This window comes from Silene latifolia, chromosome X (assembly GCF_048544455.1).
Source record: "Silene latifolia isolate original U9 population chromosome X, ASM4854445v1, whole genome shotgun sequence".
Lineage (NCBI taxonomy): Eukaryota > Viridiplantae > Streptophyta > Magnoliopsida > Caryophyllales > Caryophyllaceae > Silene > Silene latifolia.
This window is the reverse complement of record NC_133537.1, coordinates 326,533,791-326,558,962: the sequence shown is the minus strand read 5'-3', so window position 1 is coordinate 326,558,962 and position 25,172 is coordinate 326,533,791. Positions and strand designations below refer to the sequence as shown.

The following is a 25,172-nucleotide window of genomic DNA, read 5'->3' as shown; positions in this document are numbered from 1 at the left end:
ACGAGCACCTGTAAGCAGTCAGAGAAGATAGTAATATGGTAAATATTTCTTCCTAGCGCCCATTTAAGGGCTTCCAGAATAGCCGCAGCTTCCGCTTAATCCGCTGAGAGAGAAAAGAGTCCACCTTTGGTACAGAAATAAGATTCAGTATTCCCACAGTTGACATACCATCCAAGTCCCGTACTTTTATCATCCTTCCAAGCAGCGTCCACATGGATGGTAGTTTGGGAACAGTTGTAGTTGATTCCAATAAGCTTACACTTGTATCCTTTTCTAAGATTAAAGAGGTCGCAATCAAGATCATCGTCCGAGACTATGCTAGTCAAAGACTTTGACTGATTGTTGTTGGCCGCGATGGCTTTAGATAGAGAGTCTTCATAAATGCCAATGACACCTTTCACCGAAAAGGAATGCTCCTCCAGGGCAGCTTTATTCCTAGCACGCCAAATAGTCCACAACGTACAAAGGAACGAAACGATTACCTCATTGGGATCACTCATTTTTAGCATGAGAGAAAGTCAATTGCTAATCCAATCTTGGAGACATAGGTCATGTCTTTATCTAGAGTTAATACCCAAGTGACTACCCCTCCAAATTCTTATAGCAAAGGCACAATCCCTGAATAAATGCTCCAACGTTTCTATCTCCATATGATCACAAAGAAAACATACACAAACACTATCCAAGCTCCTTTTTTGAAATTCTTTTCCAACAGCTACAGAATTAGTAAGAATTTTCCAAAGGAGGGTAATCCAAACCTTTGGACCAGGCAAGTGCCACAAATGTTTTTTCATAAAGCTTCTGCAAGAGGGGGAGATCCTAGTGAGATCTTTGGCCGAGGCCATACGATTCCAGTACGGCAACCAAGCTTCATAGTAGCCTCGGTTAACCGAGTAATCTCCCTTAGGATCTTTGGTCCAATAAGCCCAATCCTTATCAAAACTTGGGCTAATTGGGATGGCCAAAATAGTTGTAATATCATTCTCCGCGAAAAAGTTATAAATCATGGTAGTATTCCACGATCCATCACTATTGATAAGATTTTTAACTTTAAGATTCAGTAGTGACGGATTAGTATCTAATAGATTATCGCTGCTAGGAGAAGGTTTCGCTCCATTCATCCAATTAGAATTCCAAACTGAAAGCTCAGACCACCTCCCAACTTGCCAGGCCCAATCTCCAGCAAAAAGAGCGATGCCCCAAAGAACACCTTTTCCAATCCACGTCAGATTCGATCGTTTATGGGAGAACTCAGCCCCACAATTATCCCAAGAGAGTTTATATTTTGAACCAATGGTACGAGCTAATAGAGAATTTTCCTTTATAAGAATGTTCCACCCAACTTTCGCGAGGAGGGCTTGATTAAAGCAGGAGACGTTGCGAATGTCAATACTACCAAGTCCTTTAGGTTGGCTCAAGAAAAGTTTGTTGCACCAGTGGATACCCCCCAGATTTCCTATTACCCTTCCACCAGAATTGCGACAATAAGGAATCAATCTTCTTCGTCACACTTACCGAAATTTTATAAATCGATAGAAAGTAGGTTGAAAGTGATGAAAGGATAGAAGAAATAAGCGTGAGTCGTCCAGCCGGAGATAGCAGAATACCATTCCAAGAAGAAACTCTCTTCTGAATATTATCGATGAGGCAATTGAAAATATCTTTTTTCGATTTTCCACAGTCCTGAATACCAATATTCGTCGGAGTACCTAGATAAGTACCCATAGTAGCCTTTGGGGACACGTTAAAAAGCTTGAAACACTTTCTAGCAAAATGCAAACTGGACCTCGGGCTTACAATGATAGCCGATTTTTTGTCGTTGATCACCTGATCTGAAGCTTTACAATACCGCTTAATAATACTTTTAAGATTTGAGCAAACTTGCGGACTACCTTCCATGAAAAATATAGAATCATCGGCAAACAAGAGATGGGAGACCGCTTCCGCTTGTCGACTAATTTTAATACCATTGATGTTACCGAGTTTTGTCTCAAATATAATATTCCGAGACAAAACTTCCGAACACAACACAAAAATATATGGGGATAACGGATATCCTTGACGTAATCCACATTGTGGCTTGATCTTATTTGTAGGAACACCATTGAGGAGTAATTCATAAGAAATGGAAGTAACACATTTCATAATAAGAGCAATAAGACGCACCGGAAATCCCATTTTTGAAAGAGTAGCTCTAATAAAATTCCAATTCAACCTATCATAGGCCTTGCTCATATCGGCTTTGAAAAGCCATTTTATTCTTTCCAAATTTTGAAGAGCTAATCTTGTGGAAGATTTCATTAGCAATAAGGATGTTATCAGCAATACTCCTTCCAGGTACAAACGCATTTTGGAAATCGCCAACAAGTTTGTTCATGATCTTACTGAGTCTATTAGTAATACATTTAGTAATGATCTTCATCATAACGTTGCAAAGACTTATAGGTCTAAACTGATCCACGGTTTCCGGACAATTATCTTTCGGGATAAGTGTCACAAAGGTCCTATTCATTTCTTGGAGGATGTGATCCTTATTAAGTACACTTAAAGCAGCTGATATAACATCATGTTTAATAAAATGCCAGCAACGCTGATAAAAAACAGCAGGAATATCGTCTGATCCCGGAGATTTCAAAGGTGCAATGTATAGCAATCCTAACTTTACACAAGTCATTCATTTACTTTAATGACAGCAATAGCCAAATGAGATTCGACACCTTACAACGGTCTTATTTGATAAAATGGTTGTGATGGAGGATTTACAGTAACCGTTGCACCGACATCACTACTAATTTAGGTATTTCCAAATGATAATACGGCAAAAACACCATAGATTAAACACATTTTATTCAAATGGGTTTATACCTCGTCCCTTAATCATGAGGTTAGGGATTTGCTCCCTACCCATGGAATGGACACAAACTCTTCGTTGACGATAGATACCCCGTTTTACACCAAATAAAAAAAACGTCTTATACAAAATTTTACTCCCTCCATTCAACTCCATTTTACAAGTTTCTCTGTTGTACACTATTCACAAGTGAACATTAAATTTCAATTTGATTTTATTTGATTCGTCTTTAAGAGTACATTAAAAATCTCTAACTTTTAAATTTTTTGCAAATACATAGCTAAAGAAATTTACCGCATAAAACACGCGTTGGTAAACGTGAAAAAACAAACTTTGTATTGTGGAGTTAAATAGAGGGAATAATAGACGAGAAAATTACATATTCTCGACGTCCTTCAAAAAACTAGGCGTTGCATTTCTATTAGATGACGAGTAGACAACACAAATGTACTTCCGCTTTTACATTCGCTAAATTTCAAATTTGATGCAATTCACACTAGACAATCCAAATTTTTGTTCACTTCCTAAACCTTGTATAGCGTCTCGTCTCTATACGAATATTGAATGTAAAACATCCGCCAAGAATAAAATGACCATGTGAACTAACCCCAGCCTCAGTAAAATGAAGTGATGGCTAGCCCAGTGATAAATGGATACCGAACTTGCCCAAGATCTCAGGAATACAACATTTACCTTGGCTTCAATTCCAAAAGTTGGCAAGCAAAATGCCATTTTCTTGAAATCTTGGCCATTATAAATCAAACAAAGAGCAACCATCAACTTAAAAAATACAAGGGCAAGGAAACGGCAGTCATGCAGTTACCAAATTTTACCTCATAAATAAGGGCTAACAAAATACTGAATCCAGTCACAAGTTCATGAAACAAACTTGAATTAAAAAAGCCTATTTCACATAATTCTTGAGCAAAACCTAACTTATATAGTACAAAACATTGACCCAAGTCGCACAACCTAAGCAAAAAGGGCTTGAGCAGATCAATCCTTCTTCTTCTCCTTCTTAGGCATACGGTAACCACCAATAACACAAGCATGGTCACGCTCAAATGGCTCAAGAGTAACCTGTTCAGCTGGTTTGAACTGCTCTTGCTGAAGCTTCTTCACTTCTGAGGCAAACACTGCCTCGGCTGGCATTGTTGAATCGATACAATTAGCCTGTCATTGAAGAAAACAATTAATTAATTAATTAATAAACTAATTAACAATCTCACGCTAACCGGCTACTTCCTCTGCCCTGTGATCCTCTCAAGTGGGACAATAAAGTAGGATTACTGTAGGCCTCCATTAACAAGGACAAATAAGGGTATGGTAAGGCATAATCTCCTGTATTACTCTTAACATCAAGCCAATCTGTCCTTGCATTATATGGTTAATGGGTTGGTCTCACTATTGTGTGTAATTAAGGAGATTGTAGGTTGTTCACACAATCACACATGTAAAAGTAGTGTAAACTGTCGAAAGGATTTATACCAACCTTGATAGATATGACAAAGTGACCTCCAGCTTTCAAGAAATACGAGGCATTGAGAGCCAAAATCCTAGCCTGTAATCATAAAAAACATTCAGAAATAATAGAAACTAACTGCCAGTTAAATACTCCTAACAACAATACCGTGAGAACAGTTGAAGTAAACCAAAGAAAAGTGTTACCGCATCAGTTAGTCGGAGCTTACATCACCCATAAGTCTTGAAGGGGAATCCGATAAACTCATCATATGCTAGATTAGATGCTCAATAGAAAAAATTATAGCCCTTAGAAAGTTTTTGAGTTAAATTGAGTTTTACTAGCAAGAAACAAAGAAAAATAAAACAAAAGATGGTGATTAATGCATCAGAAGCTCGGTTTGTACATCACCCAATATGTCTTGAAGGGGAATCCGAGAAGGTCATCATATGCTCACTCATGTAATCAAAGAAAATGTAGAATTATCGGTAAACAAACATTACAACTTTTCCAAAAAAAAAAAGAAAATAATCAAAAAAAAAAAAATTCGTCAAAACAAAAAATTTTATGTTAAATTTCAAGTGTAGAACAATAAAAAAAATACTCAAAAAAAACAAATTTAAGATGATAAATGTTAAATAGCATGCTGAACTCTTGAAAATAAACAAATACGGAGTAACATTTACTCCAAAACCATGACGATTGAAAAGCAACGACCAAACAGTTGTAAATGAGATTGATAAAAAAGGGACATCAACAGCAATGTAAAAATAGTGGCAACAGACCTGATCAGGCTGAGCAACATCTGAAAATATTACATCAACCATGCTGACAAGCATCCTGTACTTGGCTGGATGCCTTGCATCTTCAATAATGGGGATAACATTAGTCCTTTTCTTTGCCATGTTAACCAAATCCCTACCACTCCTATGTGAGAATTCGACTGCATAAACAACACCCTCCTGCCAAAACAAAGACAATATCGTCAAAAAAACGACTTCCAGCAAAGGTAATTAAATCAAGCATAATGCATAAAATAACTTACAGGTCCGACAACATCAGAAACATGGGACACGGTTGTTCCAGACGCAGCACCAAGGTACAACACCTTAGCACCAGGTTGCTGTCCAAATGAAGCATATAACTTTCATAAGTCCTAAAATCGTGGAAAGGACGACAAATCAACAGGACATTGGACAACAATGAACTTACAATCCAAATATTGTCAACACCACCAAGAATAGCAGCGGCCAACTTTGAACGGAAAGGATTCCAGACCCTGTATTCGATCTTGGTTCCATCGTCTTGCTGAAGAGGGAAAAAAAACATTTTTTATTTTGAACAATATATACAACACATAAAGTCATAACCAAATAACAGTTCACAACTCAATCCAAATAAACAATATTATACCACAGGCCACAAAGAAATCTGAAAATAATACAAACAGCGAGAAGAGAGAACCTTCCATTACACGGATCATTCATCCAGATTGTCATACTATATCATCCCCTCTATATTTTACCCTTCCAGCATCAATATCCAATTAAGTAATTTGGGTTTTGTAATATTCAACTTATCTAATTACCCAGTCAAAGGCAATATAAATGAAAGGGCAGGACAGACAACCATCTTACATGATAAGTGGGCGAATAACATGATTTATAAACATAATCCCTTTCGATAACATGATATATAAACATTAACACCCTTTCAAGTTTCAACAATTGAAAAACACAACCATAAAGGGTGAATAACAAACAAGTAAATCAACAAACAAGTATAAAAGTAGTATTCACCTGAACAGAAATCCTCTTCTCGTTGTAAACAGATTCACCAGGAACCATATTCTTGGTTACAAGAGCATCTTCTTTACCCTTTGCAATAAAAATTCCACTATGCTTGTGTGTCACTACAATAACCTTATTTCCTCCCTTCATTCCACCTCTACCACCTCCACGACCACCACCACGTGCGCCTCTTCCTCCAGGTCCACCTCGACCACCTCCACGACCACCAGGTTTCATTATTCCACCTCTAGCACCCATACCAAATCCACGGCCTCCACCACGGCCGCCTCTTCCTCCATCACTTCTACCTCCTCCACGGCCTCCAAATCCTCTTCCTCCTCCTGTTTAATGTTCATTTCCAACTCAATCAGCCACTTAAATCAATAAATTATTAATCTTTAAGGTAGCTACTGAGATCAAGTCATCAGTTACTAATATGTGCTACAGAGAGAATAAAATAACATCAATCAAAGATACAAATCATCAGCAATAACCTAGAAAGTCGCACCAAGTATTCAAAATGTATTGATTTGTATCTTTGATTGATACAAAATGCATTGAAGCAAAAACTCAACTCAAAACATTTTGTATTTGAGCTAAAGCTTATAGAGTATCAACAAGATAAGTACGCGCTTCATATTTGAGCAAAGGCTTAACAAGTAAGGTACACTTCCTATTTGAGCAAAAGATTAGCTAGTAGCAACAAGTTAAGTACGCTTCCTATTTGAGTAAAAGCTTAGCTAGTAGCAACAAGTTAAGTACTTTGAGCAAGAGCTTAGCTAATAGCAACAAGTAAATACAGTTCGTATTGAGCAAAAGCTTAACAATTAGCAACAAAACAAGATGAGAGCTTCAGCAAAAACATAGCACGTCGCGACGAGTTAAATTAGTTAGCAAGCAATAAAACAAGTCGAGCGCTTCAGCAAAACTTTAGCAAGTCGCAACGAGTTAAATAAATTACTTAGCTAGCAACACTGTATGCACTTCTTCGTATTAAATCAAAAACTTAGCAAGTAGCAACAAATTAACTACGCTTTGTATTTAACATACGATTCAAGAATCGAAAATTTAATCAAAAAATTAGCAAATGGAGTAGCTAAGTATCATCAAAACTTGAATCAGCAGATGAATATTAATTTGAGACAACTTATTAATGTACAAAAGAAGAACGTCATATATTGTTTGTGATTAATAGAAATTGAAATTAAAATTAGAGTAATTGATGTTCTAATGCCATAAAAATAAAAGAAGAAAGTAGTAAAAGAAGAAAGCGAAAAAATGAAGGAATTACCTCTTCCTGGCGGCGCCATTGTTGTTGGTAAGAATTGAGAAAATTAGAGAGAGGGAAAAATAGAGAAGTGAAATTAGGGTTTAAGTGAAGGAGACGACTGGGAGACTATAAAGAAGGCGGAAAAGGGGGATTTTATTAGGGTTTATGGTTTTTGAGTTTTAGGATTTATTGGGCTCGTGGGAAAGTGTCTGGGAAATGGTGTGTTTGTGGGCTGTGTTTTTGAGTCCTTGAGCAAAGCCCTAGTGTGAAATCGATGGAGACTACTTTTCAGCAATTGCTTCAGGGCACATATCCATCCATTCAAACTAAGGTCTGGTCCGATCTTGGACCGACATTTTCTGTTACAGTTCGGTCCGGAATTTTTATTTTGTTTGGTCTCTGGTGCTTGATTTTTTGTGATTCCGGTTTCAGTCCGGTCATGACCAGTCAACAAACCTGGCGCTTATGCGATCATACTAAAGGTATTTCACTCATTTTAAGTTTTAACCACAATTGAGCTTTGGTAATGTTATTAGAATTGGTTTTAGGCTCTGTTTGGCAAAACTACCTGAAAAGGTAATTTGAAACCCGAAAAGGTAAATTTGAAAACCGAAAAGCTAATCAAAACTCGAAAAGGTAATAATAAGGTAGCTGAAAATTAGGAGCTGATAAGGTAACTGATTATATAAAAATGTGTTTGGCAAACTAGCTAAAAAGGTAGCTGATTTTGGTAAAATGACGTAAAAGGATATGAAAATTATTTAATATTATAAAATAAAGGGGTTAAAAATGGAAAATAAGTCATTTCAGGTACCTGATTTCTCAAATGCTATTTGAGGTAGCATTTCATTTCAGGTACCTTATTTGACCAAATAAGCTACTTGCCAAACACTTGCAAAAAAATCAGGTAGCTGAAATTTTGGTCAAATAAACTACTCTGGTCAAATAAGCTACCTGAAGTGACGTACCAAACGGAGCCTTAAAGTGAGAGCCTTGATGATAAGATGTGTAAAATTTAGTTCGAAAAAACTTGATGGGTTCTGATTTTATATACTTTGTTTGTCGAGTTTTTGAAAGTCCGTGATAATAAAAACTACTTCTTCCTAGTCACTTATTTCTTCCCCTTCAATTTTGCACAAGAAATAAGGAAGTGATTTTAGACCACACAAAACACTCTACCCCATATGCAAATGAATTTGGACCACACAAACCTTTCCAAAAAAAAGAAAGAGAGAAGAAAATCTGACTACCATAAAAAAAGAAAGAGGGAAGAAAATACTCCCTCCACTTATCTATGTTCACCTCATTTCATTTTGCACAAGAATTAAGGGTGTTGAATAAAGAATGAAAAAGTATTCATGAAGAAGCAAGTGGGGCTTGATTAGAGCTTATAAACTGAAAGCTTAATAGAATTGTTAAGTTAATTAAGTACACTTCAAAGTTTTCATTTCCCTCCAAAATACAATGAGAGGGAAATTTAAAAAGTCATAAATGTTCCCCCCCAAAAACCTTGGTTTCTTAAACTATTTACAACTTCTTCACTTCCATATTCTTCTTCTTTTCCGTATTCTTCTTCTTCTCTATTCTTCTTCTCTTCTTCTTCTCTGCCATAATCTGCACTTCAAAAAATCGTTAGTCAGAAGTTGAATGAAAAAATATCATCAATAAAAAAGCTGTACTACGAGTAAAACAGAATACACTTATCATTAATCAAAAAATGCGTGGCCCAAATCTATCAAATGATGATAGACATAGAATAGGATGCTATTTATTCGAGAATAGTAAGGATGGCAAGCCAATAAGAGGTTTAATGAACTTTCTTGCAGCAAAATATCAAGTAGACAGGAAAACAATCTTTGAAGTATGGAGGGTTGCCAAACGTCAAAGAGAAAATGGTGATTCTTTGCAGCTGAATTCCAGAATTAAAGGTAAAAAAGGGAGGGAAAGACTTGAAGTACCAATAGACAGAATATTAGCTACACCAATAGGAGAAAAGGGATCACTGCATGCATTTGGTGAAACAATTGGTATCTCAGCAACAACAATTTTCAATTGGGTTAAACAAGGTAAACTTCGAAGCCATACATCAACATTGCACTCAAGTCTGACTGATGAGAACATGTTCAACAGGTTGATATTTTCACTTTCAAAGTTAAGTTATGATAAGATATCAAACTCTTTGAAGTTTAAGGACATGGGAAATATAGTTCATATTGATGAGAAATGGTTCTATATCTCACAAGATGGAGCTACGTTTTTTCTATTGAGTGAAGAAATTGATCCTTATAGACATTGTCAAAGCAAAAGTTTCATCACTAAAGTCATGTTTATGGCTGCAGTTTCAAGACCCATTTATGATGGAGATGGTAACCTTTTGTTTGATGGAAAAATAGGGATATTCCCATTTACTTTCCAAGATCCAGCTAAAAGGAGGTCAAAAAACAGACCTACTGGAACTCTTGAAATCAAATCAATGGCTTCAATAAACAAACAAGTGACTAAGGATATGCTAATAAATAAGGTGATCCCAGCTATTCACAGTAAATGGCCAGCATCAATGAGCAAGGAAATCATCATCCAGCAGGACAATGCAAAGCCACATATAAAGGGTAATGACCTTGACTTTTTAATGGCAGCTAACTCAAATGGTTTCAACATTAGTTTGACACAACAACCACCAAATTCACCAGATCTCAATGTGTTAGACTTGGGTTTTTTTAACTCAATACAATCATTGCAAGCAAAAACGAGAGCAAGCACAATTGATAAGTTGGTGTCCAATGTGTTGGAAGCTTGGGATGAAGAACCAGCACAATGCTTAAGTGATGTTTGGCTTAGTCTATAAGCATGTGTGTTGAAGATTATTAAGCTAAAAGGACACAATAACTATAAGGTACCACATCTGAAGAAAAAAGCACACATATTGGCTGGAACCTTACCAAGAAATTTAGTTGCAGATGAAGCAATAGTTAGGGAATGTCTTACTCATTTACATGTAAATGGCAAGGATGCAAACTTAGATGAAATAAGTGTGCCTCTTGCCTTAAATTATCCCTTTTAGATGAGTGTTTATAACTTAAACATTGCAAACATACAATGTTTAAGCCATAAACATCATTAGGGTTTGGATTTATTTTGTGCCAATAGACTATATATGTATTTTGTGATGAGCAATGTTTGAAATGAAAATGATTAAGCTCTCAAAACATTAAGCATTTTTATCACTGAGCTTTATGTTTACACAAGAAATGTCTCCTGAAGCCATATGTACACAAGATATGGTGAAATCAATTCTTATATGAATACAGAATGACAAGGCAGCTCTAAAAGCATTAAGCTTTATTATCACTGAGCTTTATGTTCACACAAGAAATGTCTCCTGAAGCCATATGTACACAAGATATGGCGGAATCAATTCTTATATGAATACAGAATGACAAGGCAGCTCTAAAAGCATTAAGCTTTATTATCACTGAGCTTTATGTTCACACCAGAAATGTCTCCTGAAGCCATATGTACACAAGATATGGTGGAATCAATTCTTATATGAATACAGAATGACAAGGCAACTCTCAAAGCATTAAGCTTTATTATCACTGAGCTTCATATTTATGCAAAGTTCAGTTTAAATGTCAGATGAAAAGCATTAAGTTTCATATTTATGCAGTGAGACATCAACTCTCAGGCCTAAGAATGGCCTCATCATTGAGCTGTGTCAAGTAATAAAGCCTACTTCACACACACACACACAATATTCTGGAAGACTATGATCGTCAAATAGAGTAATATCATCACTAATTAAGGCAACAAAGAAAGCTCTCAAACCATTAAGGAACATTCATCATAGAGCTCTAAACTGTATTTGACATATATGAGCACACACACCCATTCATTGGTAGAGCATGTGGTGACTTAATTACTTGTAGTTATTGGCCATTTACCATTCTACTCTCCCTAAAAACCTAACTGCTCCCAAAGCATTAAGCATTATCATCACTGAGCAGAATACTAACAGAAAACTCAGTCATTGTAAAGTACTCAACAGAAGCAAATGCAATACAAACAAATCCTACCAATTAAACCTATCAGCATATAAATTCCAGCAGCATTAAAATTTTCAATTACTGATCAAAATAACAGTAACAGGTTCAGATCAGAGTATAACAATAACACTATAACAGAGAAATTATTTATTCTTAACATTGAATCTAGCCATATAAGACTACTAACAGAAAACGCGGTCATTGTAAAGTACTCAACAGAAGCAAATACAGTACAAACAAATCCTACCAATTAAACCTATCAGCATATAAATCCCAGTAGCATTAAAATTTTCAAGTAAAATGATCAAAATAACAGAAAAAGGTTCAGATCAGAAGTATACCAATAACAGAGAATTATTTATGCTTAGCATTGAATCTAGCCACATAAGTTTCAAAATTTTGAAAGCTCGTTGTTGACCATTCAGCAGGCCCAGTTATAGTGATGTCAGGGGTTTTAGGACGCTTATCCGCCATTCTTTTCAGATAAGCATTCATGTACTTTGTACATGGTGAGTCAGGCTCAGCAACAACAACATCGTGTTCAAGAACAGGATCCATATGAGCATCAAATTCTGTCTCAGCAACAAAACTCCCTAAATCACCCGGATCTTGGGAGTTTTGACTAGGTGATTCAAACTCCGTCTCTTCAACCGGATTCCCTTCCCCCAAAGCCCCTTTACCGATCTCTTTTTCCTCCTTCAAAGCCACTTTTTGCTTCACTTCCTCCAAGTGTTCCTCTTCATCCTTTTCTTTCTCTTTCTCTCATTTGCATGAAACAAAAAATTTAATCACAACATTATAAACAGTATGAAAATACTCCCGAAAATAATCAACTTTTAAGATCTATGAAAACGAATGTATAAATAGCAGAAATTTTGAATTTTTACAAGAAATCCAAAAAAAATTATGATGTTATAAGCCATAAAACAATTGTATTAATAATAGATCTAAAAAAAGGATGTCACATAACCTTGATCTTATTTAATGAATTTTGCAGGCAATTGTGGACAGCGGGCCGCCCACGGGGGCGCTTGGTGAAGGGGCTCGAAAACAAGCGTTTGCATTTTGTATGGAGTCGCCACCAATTTTTATGGGAAATTGGAACCGTTCGAATACCTCGTGTCATGTCAAGACACAAAGTAGTGACATGAACACTAAGCAATCGTTACCCTTAGCATTCTATGTCTAGAATGACTCTCGTGGATGCCAATGAACACGGGTGCTCACGGAGATCTGGAGTAAGGGGTGAGGGTACGTATTAGGAAGCTCTTTTGATCGAACACCTAATCCCGCCCGCCTCGATAGCGGCCTCTACTAATGATTAGGGAGTTTTATTCGTACTCGATATATCGTCGCCTATATGCATGCAATGCAACATCCATAGATTAATCCTAACATGTGAGAATTAACTAAGTCGGTTGACAATTAGTTTAACATGCAATTAATGTCGAAGTAGGATTTAATGTTCAATTTACATGTGAAAGCACACAAGCAATAAAAGAAATACAAAAACTATGAATTGCAATAATGGAAATTACATTAATTACAACGGATTAGATGATTTATGTCGAAAATACCTTTAAAACGGATAATTTGAGAAAAAGAAATAAAATAAAACACGACAGATCAGAAGGTGATAATACAAATATTAGTGAATTAATACGTAAACTAATTAAACTACGTCAAGGCGAAAAGGAGTTCGGGGACGAACTCATCTCGAACAAAGCGCAGTAATCGCGCGCCCTCTGGAAGAGGCGCGGCGATTCTTTGCGTCACTGTTCCCAAGGGTGAGTTCTGGGCCGTGGCCGAATCGCAAACCGTTAATGTGAATTGGGGAATTTTATGGACCGATTAAATTATCTACTCGGATGAAAGTAATTAATGGATTATTTACATGCGATTAAAGTCATAAAAACAGTAAAACATGGATGAGACGGAAACAAACGGACTAATTATGTGAAGGGCCGATGTTAATGAATAATTAATAAAACAAACTAAACGAACTAATTACTAACGTGATGAATACGACGAATTAATGACAAAAATATGAAAATATATCAAAGGTAAATTCCAGAAACTCAATATGATGAAATTGAACTTCTAAAACTCGAATTGAATATTAATGACAAAAAACCCGCAAATATTGGATTATAAGGGATTTAAGTCGGATTTATGACAATTAAAACATGTGAATTATGGATGAATAATATACATATGAACTATTAAACTATCATGATGAACGAATTAACAGACGAACAAAACAAAAGAAATATTTTTGATACGAATTACAGAGGACGGAGGAAGAAGAAAAGAAGCAGGAACTGCGGCAGCCTCACGAAGAGGCGCAGCAGGTGCTGTGCTCCTTTGAAGAGGCGCAACAGTTGCTGCGTCTTTTCTCGACGTCTGCCTACCAGAAATCCGCAGAAAAGGTTTTAAAGACGGTTTTAGAAATCGTTTTTAACGGTGTTTTCGACGTGAATCTTACAATGATGATACGATAAAATAAATAACAATAAATAAAAAGGAATTATTACACCCTCAGACTTACATGTTGACAGAACGAGATGAACTAAGAAGATCGATTAGTGAATGCTCGACGCGAATGCAAGGAAAGAGTGCCCTCGTAAGAGGAAAACGATTTAACAAGTTGATTAATTAGATTGATTGAGTGTAGTGGTCAAATTGGTCGGTCATGCAACGGAGAGGTCCGGTACCGGAAGATCCGAGCTTACGTGGTCGGAAGTCCAAGCACGTAGGCGCCAAATAGTAAGAACGAAGTCTAGAATGCAAAGGGAGAAGAGAAGGGCGGACACTCGCGTGAGAAATATGAGGAACGAAGGCTCCTATTTATACTAATCACACGGAGGTTTAGGGTTTCGGAGACTCTTTGGAAGTGAATCTCGGAAAGATATAAAAAAGATACGTAAATCATGCAAAGAAGGGCCTGGGAAGAGGCGCAGCAGCCCATCATGCGTCTCTTGGAAGAGGCGCAAAGACTGTTTTCTATTCCCGGAGGTTTCCTCCCGTTTAAGAAAGATTTCCGTGTTTTAGTTATGGTAGGACGAAATTGATTAGATTATCTTTAATATCTTACGTAAATATTACGGGATATTATTTGCCAAAAGATAAAATTTGAGAAATATGGAATAGAATTATCCTAACATTCGAACATTCGACTCGGGATTTATTATCGAGAAAATGGAGACGGTTTTTGACCCGACTCAATGCACTCTAATTACTGCCAAAACGACCGTATCGGGACGTAGATGACAACTAAGAGGTAGACATTACTGTTTGAGCAATCACTTGACGATAATCTTACGAATTGTCACAAATCGTTCCGTATACCAATCATGCGGCCCAATCATCACCGGGTGGTTTGCGGGAGGTGCAGAAACGAGGTGTCTACAGAGCCCCCACTTTGACTGAGGCTTGGACAAGGCGAAAGTCAAAGTATAGCCATCAGTCAATCGAAGATTACAACCTGACGACTATGGCGACGCGAGGCGCTCAAGGGGTCCGAGCCAAGGACCCGTCGTCGGGAACATTTTAGAGTCTGTCGACTATCGGGGAGGGTCGTTTAAAGTCCATTAGACTACGTAAGGAAGCTCGCCACCATAAGAAGAAACCATACCGAGATACCCCCGGTGAAACGGATCAAGACGCTTCGGCAAAACTCTTTGGTCTGAAGATAACTTGGTGTCTGAAGGCATTAGGGGTCACAGGGATCCTGAAGAAACTTCTTAACATTTCTGAAGGCTAACTCTGAAGGATATCTCTCTCTAAAGGGAAGGACTGAAGGGATAATTCTCTCTAAAGGGAAGGCTGAAGGATAATTCTCTCTAAAGGATTGAAAGGGGACTTAACTGAAAAGGGTTATCTGAAGGATTACTGAAAGGATTATTCTGAAGTGTCTGAAGAAATAAAGGATTATCTGAAGGGAGGAAGGCTGAAGGAAGGATTATCCTGAAGGGGATATCTAAGGGTTATCTGAAAAATTAAGGTAAGTTTCTGAAAGGTATGAAGGGATAATGGATTATGTGAAGGTTATCTGAAGGGTCTTCTAAAGAATCATGTGATGGGTTGTCTGAAAGGATTATTCTGAAAGATATCTAAAGGATCTAAAAGATCTAAAGGTTTATCCTGAAAGGGTTACCTAAAGGTATGAAGGTCTATCCTGAAAAGGGTTACCTAAAGGGATGAAGGATCGCCTGGGGGTATCTGCCTGTTTCTGTCCTCAAGCAAACTCTCACTGGGTAATGAAACGATGACTTTGGGGAATCTGCCTGTCTCTGTCCTCAAGCAAACTCTCATTGGGTGAGCAATACTGCAAAATACCGCTGCGTTGGAGAGAAATGACGATTAGGAACATCTTGATCGTCATGGAAGAACCCTTGGTGAGCAATACTGCAAAATACTACTGCGCTGGATATAAGGATTTGAGCAATACTGCAAAATACTGCTGCGCTGGATATAAGAATTTGAGCAATACTGCAAAATACTGCTGCACTGGAGATAACAATTTGAGCAATACTGCAAAATACTGCTGCACTGGGGAAAATGAATAGGGGTGTGTCGAAACATCGTCAGATAAAATCCGCTCGTTATTGCAAGCGAAGTCTTGATAAAGTAATGCTTCTGATATTTACCTGCATGGTTAGTAGCCACACAAGAATACAATCTAATATATGCACGTAAGCAATTATTACATGTACCTCGAATGAGGAAACACACAGGCTTTGCAAAACTTGTTTCTTTTTTTAAAAGTTGTTTAAAACTTGTTCAAAGAAATTTATCGCTTGTAATGCGTTATGCATATTCAATGGGCTTTAGACACGTGACTGACGCGACGTAGACCTTATACGGACGTGACGCGAAATGTAGACTTAGGTTTGACTGACGCGACACTAACTTAGATTTGACGCGACACAAGGATGATTTAGACACGACACAGGGATGACTTTGACAGACTTTGTTTAAGCATGCGCAACCCCTAGCCAAGTATGGGTGACAATGCGTATCAGTTCCAAAGGTATAATAATTGCAAGAATGATGAAGGCATATAAAGGCAACGCATGAGCCATGGACCATTTGTCTACTAGGACTTCTTTCACCACCGTTTGCTGTAAAAGAGACCCCTCTTGAGGCACGATGACTTGGAGAATTGATCTAAGACCTTTGTCATTGTCCGGACCGAGTACTAGCTAGACTTAAAGGAATAAAGGAAGGGTGGCTTCTTGGAAGAGAAGCCCCCAGGATGAGAAGATGACTCTGGATTTTTGGTAAAAGAGACTAGGCGACAATAAGGAGCCCCCAGTATAGAGGTGTTGGTTGTGGAAGGGATGTTAATTGAGGTTGGAAGGTTGAAAATTGGAGTGATTGATAATTGAGGTGGTCGATAATTGAGATTGAAAGTTGGGATGTGGGGATGGTTGTGTCGTTGAGGACTGCCTACGTATTCACGTGAAGTGAAATCAAACCAGATCGTAGTTCTGAGGTTTGGTTAATTTTGTTTGGGTGTTGTGGTTGTATCCTTCTTGTGTAAGAAAGGACTGCCTACGTATCCACCTGAAAAGGTGAAATCAAACCATGCTCGTAGTTCAAGTGTGTGCCTAAGCTATGTTGTTAGGGCCTTAAAGTGCAGGGGTCACAAGGGTATATTCCTTTGGTGACTCTAAGAATCGATTTGAGATAACTCCCTTTGATCATAGACCAAAGAGGTATAATTAATTTTGTAAAAATTTCCTTGTCGCGTGAGCACATTTAGTGGACCCTAAGGATGAATATGGGTATGTCCCGTTCTGGGTAGCAAAGTATTGAAGACTCCGTGTCTGGGTCAAGGTGAAACTGGATTGGATATTTGGAATGTGGAGCTCGGTAATAAGAGGCTTTGATAAACAAATCTCTGGAGCTTGATTTTGTGGATTTAAGGCTTGATGGGGTTACGGCTTGTAATGTGGCTTGGAAATGGAGTCTCTTGGCTTGATGTAGCCTGAGCACATAAAGGGTAGGTTGAAATGACGTGGGTTCAAGCTTCCATGTCTTGGCCCTAAAGGATAGGTATACTTGACGAGCTTGAGAGGATTCTCAAAATTCCTAACTATCTCCCTATAACGGTCTCGAGAAGGACTTAGGGTGTGTGATGTGTGAAAGGCTAAGTAGGGGTGCTAGCTGACCATCTTCATTGATGTCTTGATTCTATATAGACTTCAACGGTATTCCGTATAGCATTTGATTTCATATTCGGTCTTGATTCAAACTCAGATTCTTGGTCTATAATATATCTCAGATTTTTGCTCAGATTTTTGATTCGGGTTTTTTTGAGGATAACTTTGACTTTGGATATTTGACATATTTGATTTGATTGAGCCTTGTTCTTATTTTGACTCTTTTGTCTTGGATTACGGGCACAACCGCGCCCATGGATACCGAGCTTGGGTATTGACCCCAATTTCTCTTGATTGAGCCTTTGGCTTTGAGCATGGCTCGTATTGTCTTGGATTTGGTTGCTACCATGGATTTGGGTCAGACTAGCACCTTTTGATGTGAAACGGGTTGGTCTTTTAGTAACACGGGTTGCTTATTGTGGGAAATGGGCTTGCCTTCCGTCATGGATTGTCAACAAGGGAGACGGTCTGGATTTGTCCTAGAATCTCTGGAGATAGGCTCGTCCTAAACTAGGGTTATATTGTGGTTTCTATTGCCAGACATGGAATAGGTAAGAAAAGAACACGGAGTTTCGGGTCCTCTACAACTTGGAATGGAACATCATATAAGTGCACTCACATCGACTGTCATGTGTTGTTGTTCATTTTTAAAAATGTCTCAAACCAATTCTTGTTGTCACAGGAAAAGGGTAGAGATAGGATAGAATATGTGGATTGAAAATTGTATTTTTATTGAAATGAATAATGAATGTATTTAACATAGATATGAGAAGACAGGTGACTCGTGGGATAGCCCCCAGGTTGCCACTAGGAATGGAAATGGAGAAAGATACTAGAACAAATATGAGATAGAAAGCCTAAGACTCGGACTCAGACTTGGACTTTGACTCGATCCTAGAACTAGACTCGTAATCATCGGCCCACGCTTGAACATTTTCTCTTCCAGCAACGGGCTTCGACATCCGGCTTTGAGCATTCACCCATTTGAGCACCACGTCCTCATTATTGGGAACACTAGAAGGATAACAGTCAAGAAGAGTTTCTTGATAAGTGGTATATCCATGAGGATTGCCTAAGCTACCTTGTGGGTTAAAGGTTGAGAGGGACAACCTCCCGCTTTCGACCATATCCTGAATGACATGTTTTAATTTGTAACATTTCTCTGTATCATGCCCTTTGCCTCCATGGTATTTGCAGTAGGAATTCCCATCCCAGAACTTGGATTTCTTTTCGGGGTCAGGTGTAGGACCGATTGGCTTCAACATTCGTTGCTCCATGAGTCTCTGAAGGGCATCGGCGTATGTAATACCAATGTTGGTAAATTTCCTGGGTGGCGTATCCTTCTTGTCAAAAGCCTTTGTGAATAACTCTGGAGAATTGCTAGGTTTCTTTGACGAAGGATCCATGAGGATGCCTTTATTGATCTTGATTCCCGGATAAGAAGAACTAAGAATAGATTGTCTACTTATTGCTTTCTCCTTAGGACTGTCAAATTGAGGGTTTGTCTGGACACTTTTCATTCTGAGAGATTGGGCATCAAGCTTCTTACCCGTTTCGGCGAGCAGGTTTTCTATGTTGGAAAGTCGAGAGTTTAGAGTATCAATAGCTCCCTCTATTTCGGAGAATTTATTGTCAAAGGCCCTGGAAAGCATGAGCATTCCATCTTGGATATCTCCGTCTTCGAGGACATTGATTTCTTTATCATCATGAGGATCGAGGAGATGAGAACAGTCTAGAGATGACTCTTCGTCATGTTTAATGATATTGGACCCAAGAGGGTCGGTCTTCTTGGATTTCTTGGCGGAAGGTGGCACAGGAAGCTTGCGATCCTCGATCATATCCTGAATAATATGCTTTAGACAAAAGCATTCCTCCGTATCGTGTCCCCTACCTTGATGGTACTGACAATATGAATCGCCCTTCCATCTAGGGAATATCTTTTCAGGGTCCGGGGTTGGACCGATTGGATGAAGTTTTCCCTGGGAAACCAATCTTCGTAGAGCTACTTCATATGTGGTTCCGAGGTCAACGAATTCCCTATGGGCTCGTCCCGGCCTTCTGGGTGGAGTTTCCAAGAGGTTGACTCCCTTGCCTTCATTGGCCTTCTTAGATGGGTGAGTCGTGTTGAAGCTAAAACTTGGCCTTGGGGTATGAGAAGATGGTAAAGGTTTCATCATGTCTATCTTGTCTTCCATATTGGTGACACGAGTTCTCAAGTCTTCAACGGTGGCCTGAAGCTTAATGACTGGCAGACTTAGTCCCTTGACGTCGACAGATAAACGTTCTTGAATACTTTCATCGAAAATTGCAGAATTCCTACCGAGAAGAAAATGATACGCATTACGACTTGACTTGACATGGGATCACGCATACTAAGGCAACAAACAAAGGATACATGACGAGACGAGATGACTAGACTCTTGACTTGTGAATCCAGGAGACATCGTGAGTGACCTCTCGTGTTTGGACTCACGGTGCTTGACTTTAATTTAGACTCGAGTGTTGACTTTGACAGAGTGACGTTTATGTGGTTGACCTTATTGACGGGATTGATGACACGTGTTGATTATGGACTCGAGGTCTGGTTATAGGTGTTTAAGAAGACTACTGTAGTTTAGACTCAAATATGAGGCCCATTAAGACTCGTGTGTTGAGCCTCGGAACGTGTGACTCGAGTGTTTAGATCCTAACTGAAATGGGGTAGGGGGTCCAAAATGACGGCGCGACGCCTTAGGACTTGACTTGAATTTGAAAAGACCCAAAATGTAAAGAGAGACAGGTTTATGACTCGAGAGAGTTCCGACTAGGACGTAGTCGGTTTGAACTTTGACTCTAACTTAGCCCAGTTGAATTTACATATTTACATTCACATTGTTTGAAAATATTTTGATTAAAACATTTTTTTTTTTTTTTTTTTTTTTTTTTTTTTTTTTTTTTTTTTTTTTTTTTTTTTTTTTTTTTTTTTTTGACTTTTTTTTTTGTTTTTGTTGTTGTTTTGTATTTAGTTTTGAAATGGGTTTTGGGCCCGAAGTTTGACAAGACAATTGGACAGAGTTTCGGCTTAGGCTTTTTTCGAAAAAAGGTTTACAAAAAGGTTTTTGATTTTACAAAAAAAGGTTTTGTTTAGAAAATGGTGACCACATAAGGTACAAGCATTATAACGGGATGCTGAGTGCATTTAAATGGGTTTTGGTTTAAAGGGTGGGTTGCCATACCGAACCATCAAACCCGAAGTCTGTGGAGAGGCTCGTGCCAAACAAGAGTAAGGCCGATTCCTAGTCCATTTCCTCAAGTAGTGAAAGTCCTTGATACAAACAGGAGTAAGCATCATGGTATGGATGACGACAATCGCTATCCATCCTTAGGCCCAAATAAGAATTAGGACCGTTTAGACGGGACGATTGGTCGAATGGGTTGGGTTGGGCCTAGGAAGGCCGAATTAAACGGTCTAGGAAGACCGAGTTATGAAAACCGACAATTGTCTTGTACAAACTATTCCCTAACCTTGTTCAAGTTTCACCCTTAGCTACACGTAAGTGTAATATCCCCAGCGGAGTCGCCAAACTGAGGACAGCGGGCCGCCCACGGGGGCGCTTGGTGAAGGGGCTCGAAAACAAGCGTTTGCATTTTGTATGGAGTCGCCACCAATTTTTATGGGAAATTGGAACCGTTCGAATACCTCGTGTCATGTCAAGACACAAAGTAGTGACATGAACACTAAGCAATCGTTACCCTTAGCATTCTATGTCTAGAATGACTCTCGTGGATGCCAATGAACACGGGTGCTCACGGAGATCTGGAGTAAGGGGTGAGGGTACGTATTAGGAAGCTCTTTTGATCGAACACCTAATCCCGCCCGCCTCGATAGCGGCCTCTACTAATGATTAGGGAGTTTTATTCGTACTCGATATATCGTCGGCTATATGCATGCAATGCAACATCCATAGATTAATCCTAACATGTGAGAATTAACTAAGTCGGTTGACAATTAGTTTAACATGCAATTAATGTCGAAGTAGGATTTAATGTTCAATTTACATGTGAAAGCACACAAGCAATAAAAGAAATACAAAAACTATGAATTGCAATAATGGAAATTACATTAATTACAACGGATTAGATGATTTATGTCGAAAATACCTTTAAAACGGATAATTTGAGAACAAGAAATAAAATAAAACACGACAGATCAGAAGGTGATAATACAAATATTAGTGAATTAATACGTAAACTAATTAAACTACGTCAAGGCAGAAAAGGAGTTCAGGGACAGAACTCATCCTGGAACAGGCGCAGCAGGCACTGCGCCCTCTGGAAGAGGCGCAACAGTTGCTGCGTCTGTTCCAAGGGTGAGTTCTGGCTGTGAAGCCGGAACTGCAAACCGTTAATGTGAATTGGGGAATTTTATGGACCGATTAAATTATCTACTCGGATGAAAGTAATTAATGGATTATTTACATGCGATTAAAGTCATAAAAACAGTAAAACATGGATGAGACGGAAACAAACGGACTAATTATGTGAAGGGCCGATGTTAATGAATAATTAATAAAACAAACTAAACGAACTAATTACTAACGTGATGAATACGACGAATTAATGACAAAAATATGAAAATATATCAAAGGTAAATTCCAGAAACTAAATATGATGAAATTGAACTTCTAAAACTCGAATTGAATATTAATGACAAAAAACCCGCAAATATTGGATTATAAGGGATTTAAGTCGGATTTATGACAATTAAAACATGTGAATTATGGATGAATAATATACATATGAACTATTAAACTATCATGATGAACGAATTAATGTATTTAACAAAAAACAAAAGAAATATTTTTGATACGAATTACGAGGACGGAGGAAGAAGAAAAGAAGCAGAATGCGGCAGCCTCACGAAGAGGCGCAGCAGGTGCTGCGCTCCTTTGAAGAGGCGCAGCAGTTGCTGCGTCTTTTCTCGACGTCTGCCTACCAGAAATCCGCAGAAAAGGTTTTAAAGACGGTTTTAGAAATCGGTTTTAACGGTGTTTTCGACGTGAATCTTACAATGATGATACGATAAAATAAATAACAATAAATAAAAAGGAATTATTACACCCTCAGACTTACATGTTGACAGAACGAGATGAACTAAGAAGATCGATTAGTGAATGCTCGACGCGAATGCAAGGAAAGAGTGCCCTCGTAAGAGGAAAACGATTTAACAAGTTGATTAATTAGATTGATTGAGTGTAGTGGTCAAATTGGTCGGTCATGCAACGGAGAGGCTGGTACCCGGAAAGATCCGAGCTTACGTGGTCGGAAGTCCAAGCACGTAGGCGCCAAATAGTAAGAACGAAGTCTAGAATGCAAAGGGAGAAGAGAAGGGCGGACACTCGCGTGAGAAATATGAGGAACGAAGGCTCCTATTTATACTAATCACACGGAGGTTTAGGGTTTCAGAGACTCTTTGGAAGTGAATCTCGGAAAGATATAAAAAAGATACGTAAATCATGCAAAGAAGGGCCTGGGAAGAGGCGCAGCAGCCACTGCGTCTCTTGGAAGAGGCGCAGCACCTGCTGCGTCTATTCCCAGGAGGTTTCCTCCTGTTTAAGAAAGATTTCCGTGTTTTAGTTATGGTAGGACGAAATTGATTAGATTATCTTTAATATCTTACGTAAATATTACGGGATATTATTTGCCAAAAGATAAAATTTGAGAAATATGGAATAGAATTATCCGGAACATTCCAGAACATTCTGACTCGGGATTTAACAGTTATCAGAAAATGGAGACGGTTTTTGACCCGGACTCCGAATGCACTCTAATTACTGCCAAAACGACCGTATCGGGACGTAGATGACAACTAAGAGGTAGACATTACTGTTTGAGCAATCACTTGACGATAATCTTACGAATTGTCACAAATCGTTCCGTATACCAATCATGCGGCCCAATCATCACCGGGTGGTTTGCGGGAGGTGCAGAAACGAGGTGTCTACAGCAATGAGATTGACGAAGTACTTCAATGTATGGGATATTGAACAAATTAGAAGGATCAACATCACAACCGTCAAACCCATCCTCCGCATCTTGCACAATGTAACCATGAAAATCGGAATAGTGTAAGAGTTGATTTTTATTCGACATTAATAAAGGAAAGATAGAGAACAAAGCAGGAGAGGAAGTGAAGGAATGAAGAAGAAAAGGCACTGTGAAAGAAAGAAAAGAAAGAGAGTTAGGGTTTCTAGTGAGAGAAGGGAGGCGGGAGTTGAGTGAATAACAATGACGGAAGTTTCTAGGTGGGTATTGAAGGAGGAGAGTTAGGGTTTTATGTGGAAAATTCATAAATGGGTTGGGTAATATGGAGGGAGTAATTAGGGTAATTAGGTTTGGGTTGGGTTAGTGTAATTGGGTTAGTACTTTAATCAGAAAAATTAGGCCCAAAAAGCAATGACAAATCTTATAATATCACAAATTGTACAAGGACACTTTTGTCGTATGCATTACTAAATAAGGAAAGAATAGAAAAGGGGTGAAGATAGATAATTTGCCAAAAAGGGGAAATGGGGTGAAAATAGGAAAGTGGATGGAGTATGATAGAGCAAAACAAGTAATCAGGATTTTATTAGGTAATGACAAATATATTGAAAAAAATGAAAGAATTTCCATGGAACATACCGGGCCGGGCCCGGGGGGGTAGATTATACGCATCTCTAAATATCCTCTGAAATTAGTACAACCACTTTTATTGTTGCAATTGTGCTCATTTGTGACCTGCACGACATAACTTATCTAAAACGCTCTTTAATTTCATATAAATAATGCAAATATTTCAAAAAGCTCTAAGATCAATTAAATTTTCAGAGAAAACATAGGGGTCGTTTGGTTCAGTTCGTAGAAATGTAATGAAATTGAATGAGAAATCATAGTAGTATGGGGTTATAATTTCATTCCTATAAAAACTTTTTTGGTTCATTTTAGGGGGTGTTTGATTGAAGTTTTTGGAAAGAATTGATTGAATTGAATTCAATCCATTATAGTGTTTGGTTGGAGGGTTTCAGAATAGAGTTAGATACCCAATGAATTTTATTTATTCCAACCCATTGGAATCTCATACCCATGTATACACCCAAGTTTCTAAATCCATTTCATCTTATTACTATACTCATCAATTCCAAGATCGAACTAAACACTTGTGAGCAAGTATGAGATTCTAACTCCATACCTTTATGGTATCACAATTCATTTCGATACTTTGAATCAAACGACTAATAATAAGCATGAATGAATGGAGTTGGAATCCAATGAGAGAAGGTAGGTATGAGGTTAAAATTCATTCCCATGTTGCCAACCAAACACCCCCCTGCTTAACAAAGATGATGGGCTCCATTTAAATTTCAAAACCACCACCTGAAAATAAATAAAAACGAGTAGGTCTTTTAAGAAACGGTCTCTCAACACGCTCTCTCAATAAATTTATTGAGAGATTATTTTACAATTTTAAGAAAAAAATGGTACTAAAGGTAATAAAATAGGCACACATAATAATTAAAGATAAAATGAGTACATTTATTATGTAAATAGATACGAACTTACTATGTTAC

The 25,172-nt window shown here is 38.1% G+C and overlaps 2 protein-coding genes and 2 non-coding genes across 4 annotated transcripts; 1 reads left to right on the top strand and 3 right to left on the bottom strand.

Moving 5' to 3' along the window:
* Positions 1-3,665: 3,665 nt before the first annotated feature.
* Positions 3,666-7,584, bottom strand: LOC141618308 (rRNA 2'-O-methyltransferase fibrillarin 1-like). Its single transcript, XM_074435408.1, has 7 exons — positions 7,395-7,584; positions 6,113-6,444; positions 5,526-5,621; positions 5,359-5,436; positions 5,099-5,275; positions 4,344-4,412; positions 3,666-4,024 (listed from the first exon to the last, which is right to left on the bottom strand). Exons 1-7 carry the CDS (start codon positions 7,411-7,413, stop codon positions 3,848-3,850), a joined length of 948 nt encoding a protein of 315 aa, XP_074291509.1. The 5' UTR covers positions 7,414-7,584; the 3' UTR covers positions 3,666-3,847.
* On the bottom strand, positions 4,520-4,590 carry LOC141625744 (small nucleolar RNA snoR60). The gene has a single exon (XR_012535508.1). It is a non-coding gene; the product is annotated as a small nucleolar RNA snoR60 (small nucleolar RNA).
* LOC141625741 (small nucleolar RNA snoR60) lies at positions 4,697-4,768 on the bottom strand. The gene has a single exon (XR_012535506.1). It is a non-coding gene; the product is annotated as a small nucleolar RNA snoR60 (small nucleolar RNA).
* A 1,506-nt stretch (positions 7,585-9,090) lies between the features above and the next one.
* On the top strand, positions 9,091-10,218 carry LOC141620774 (uncharacterized). Its single transcript, XM_074437559.1, has one exon. The coding sequence runs from the start codon at positions 9,091-9,093 to the stop codon at positions 10,216-10,218; it is 1,128 nt and encodes a 375-aa protein (XP_074293660.1).
* Positions 10,219-25,172: the final 14,954 nt, after the last annotated feature.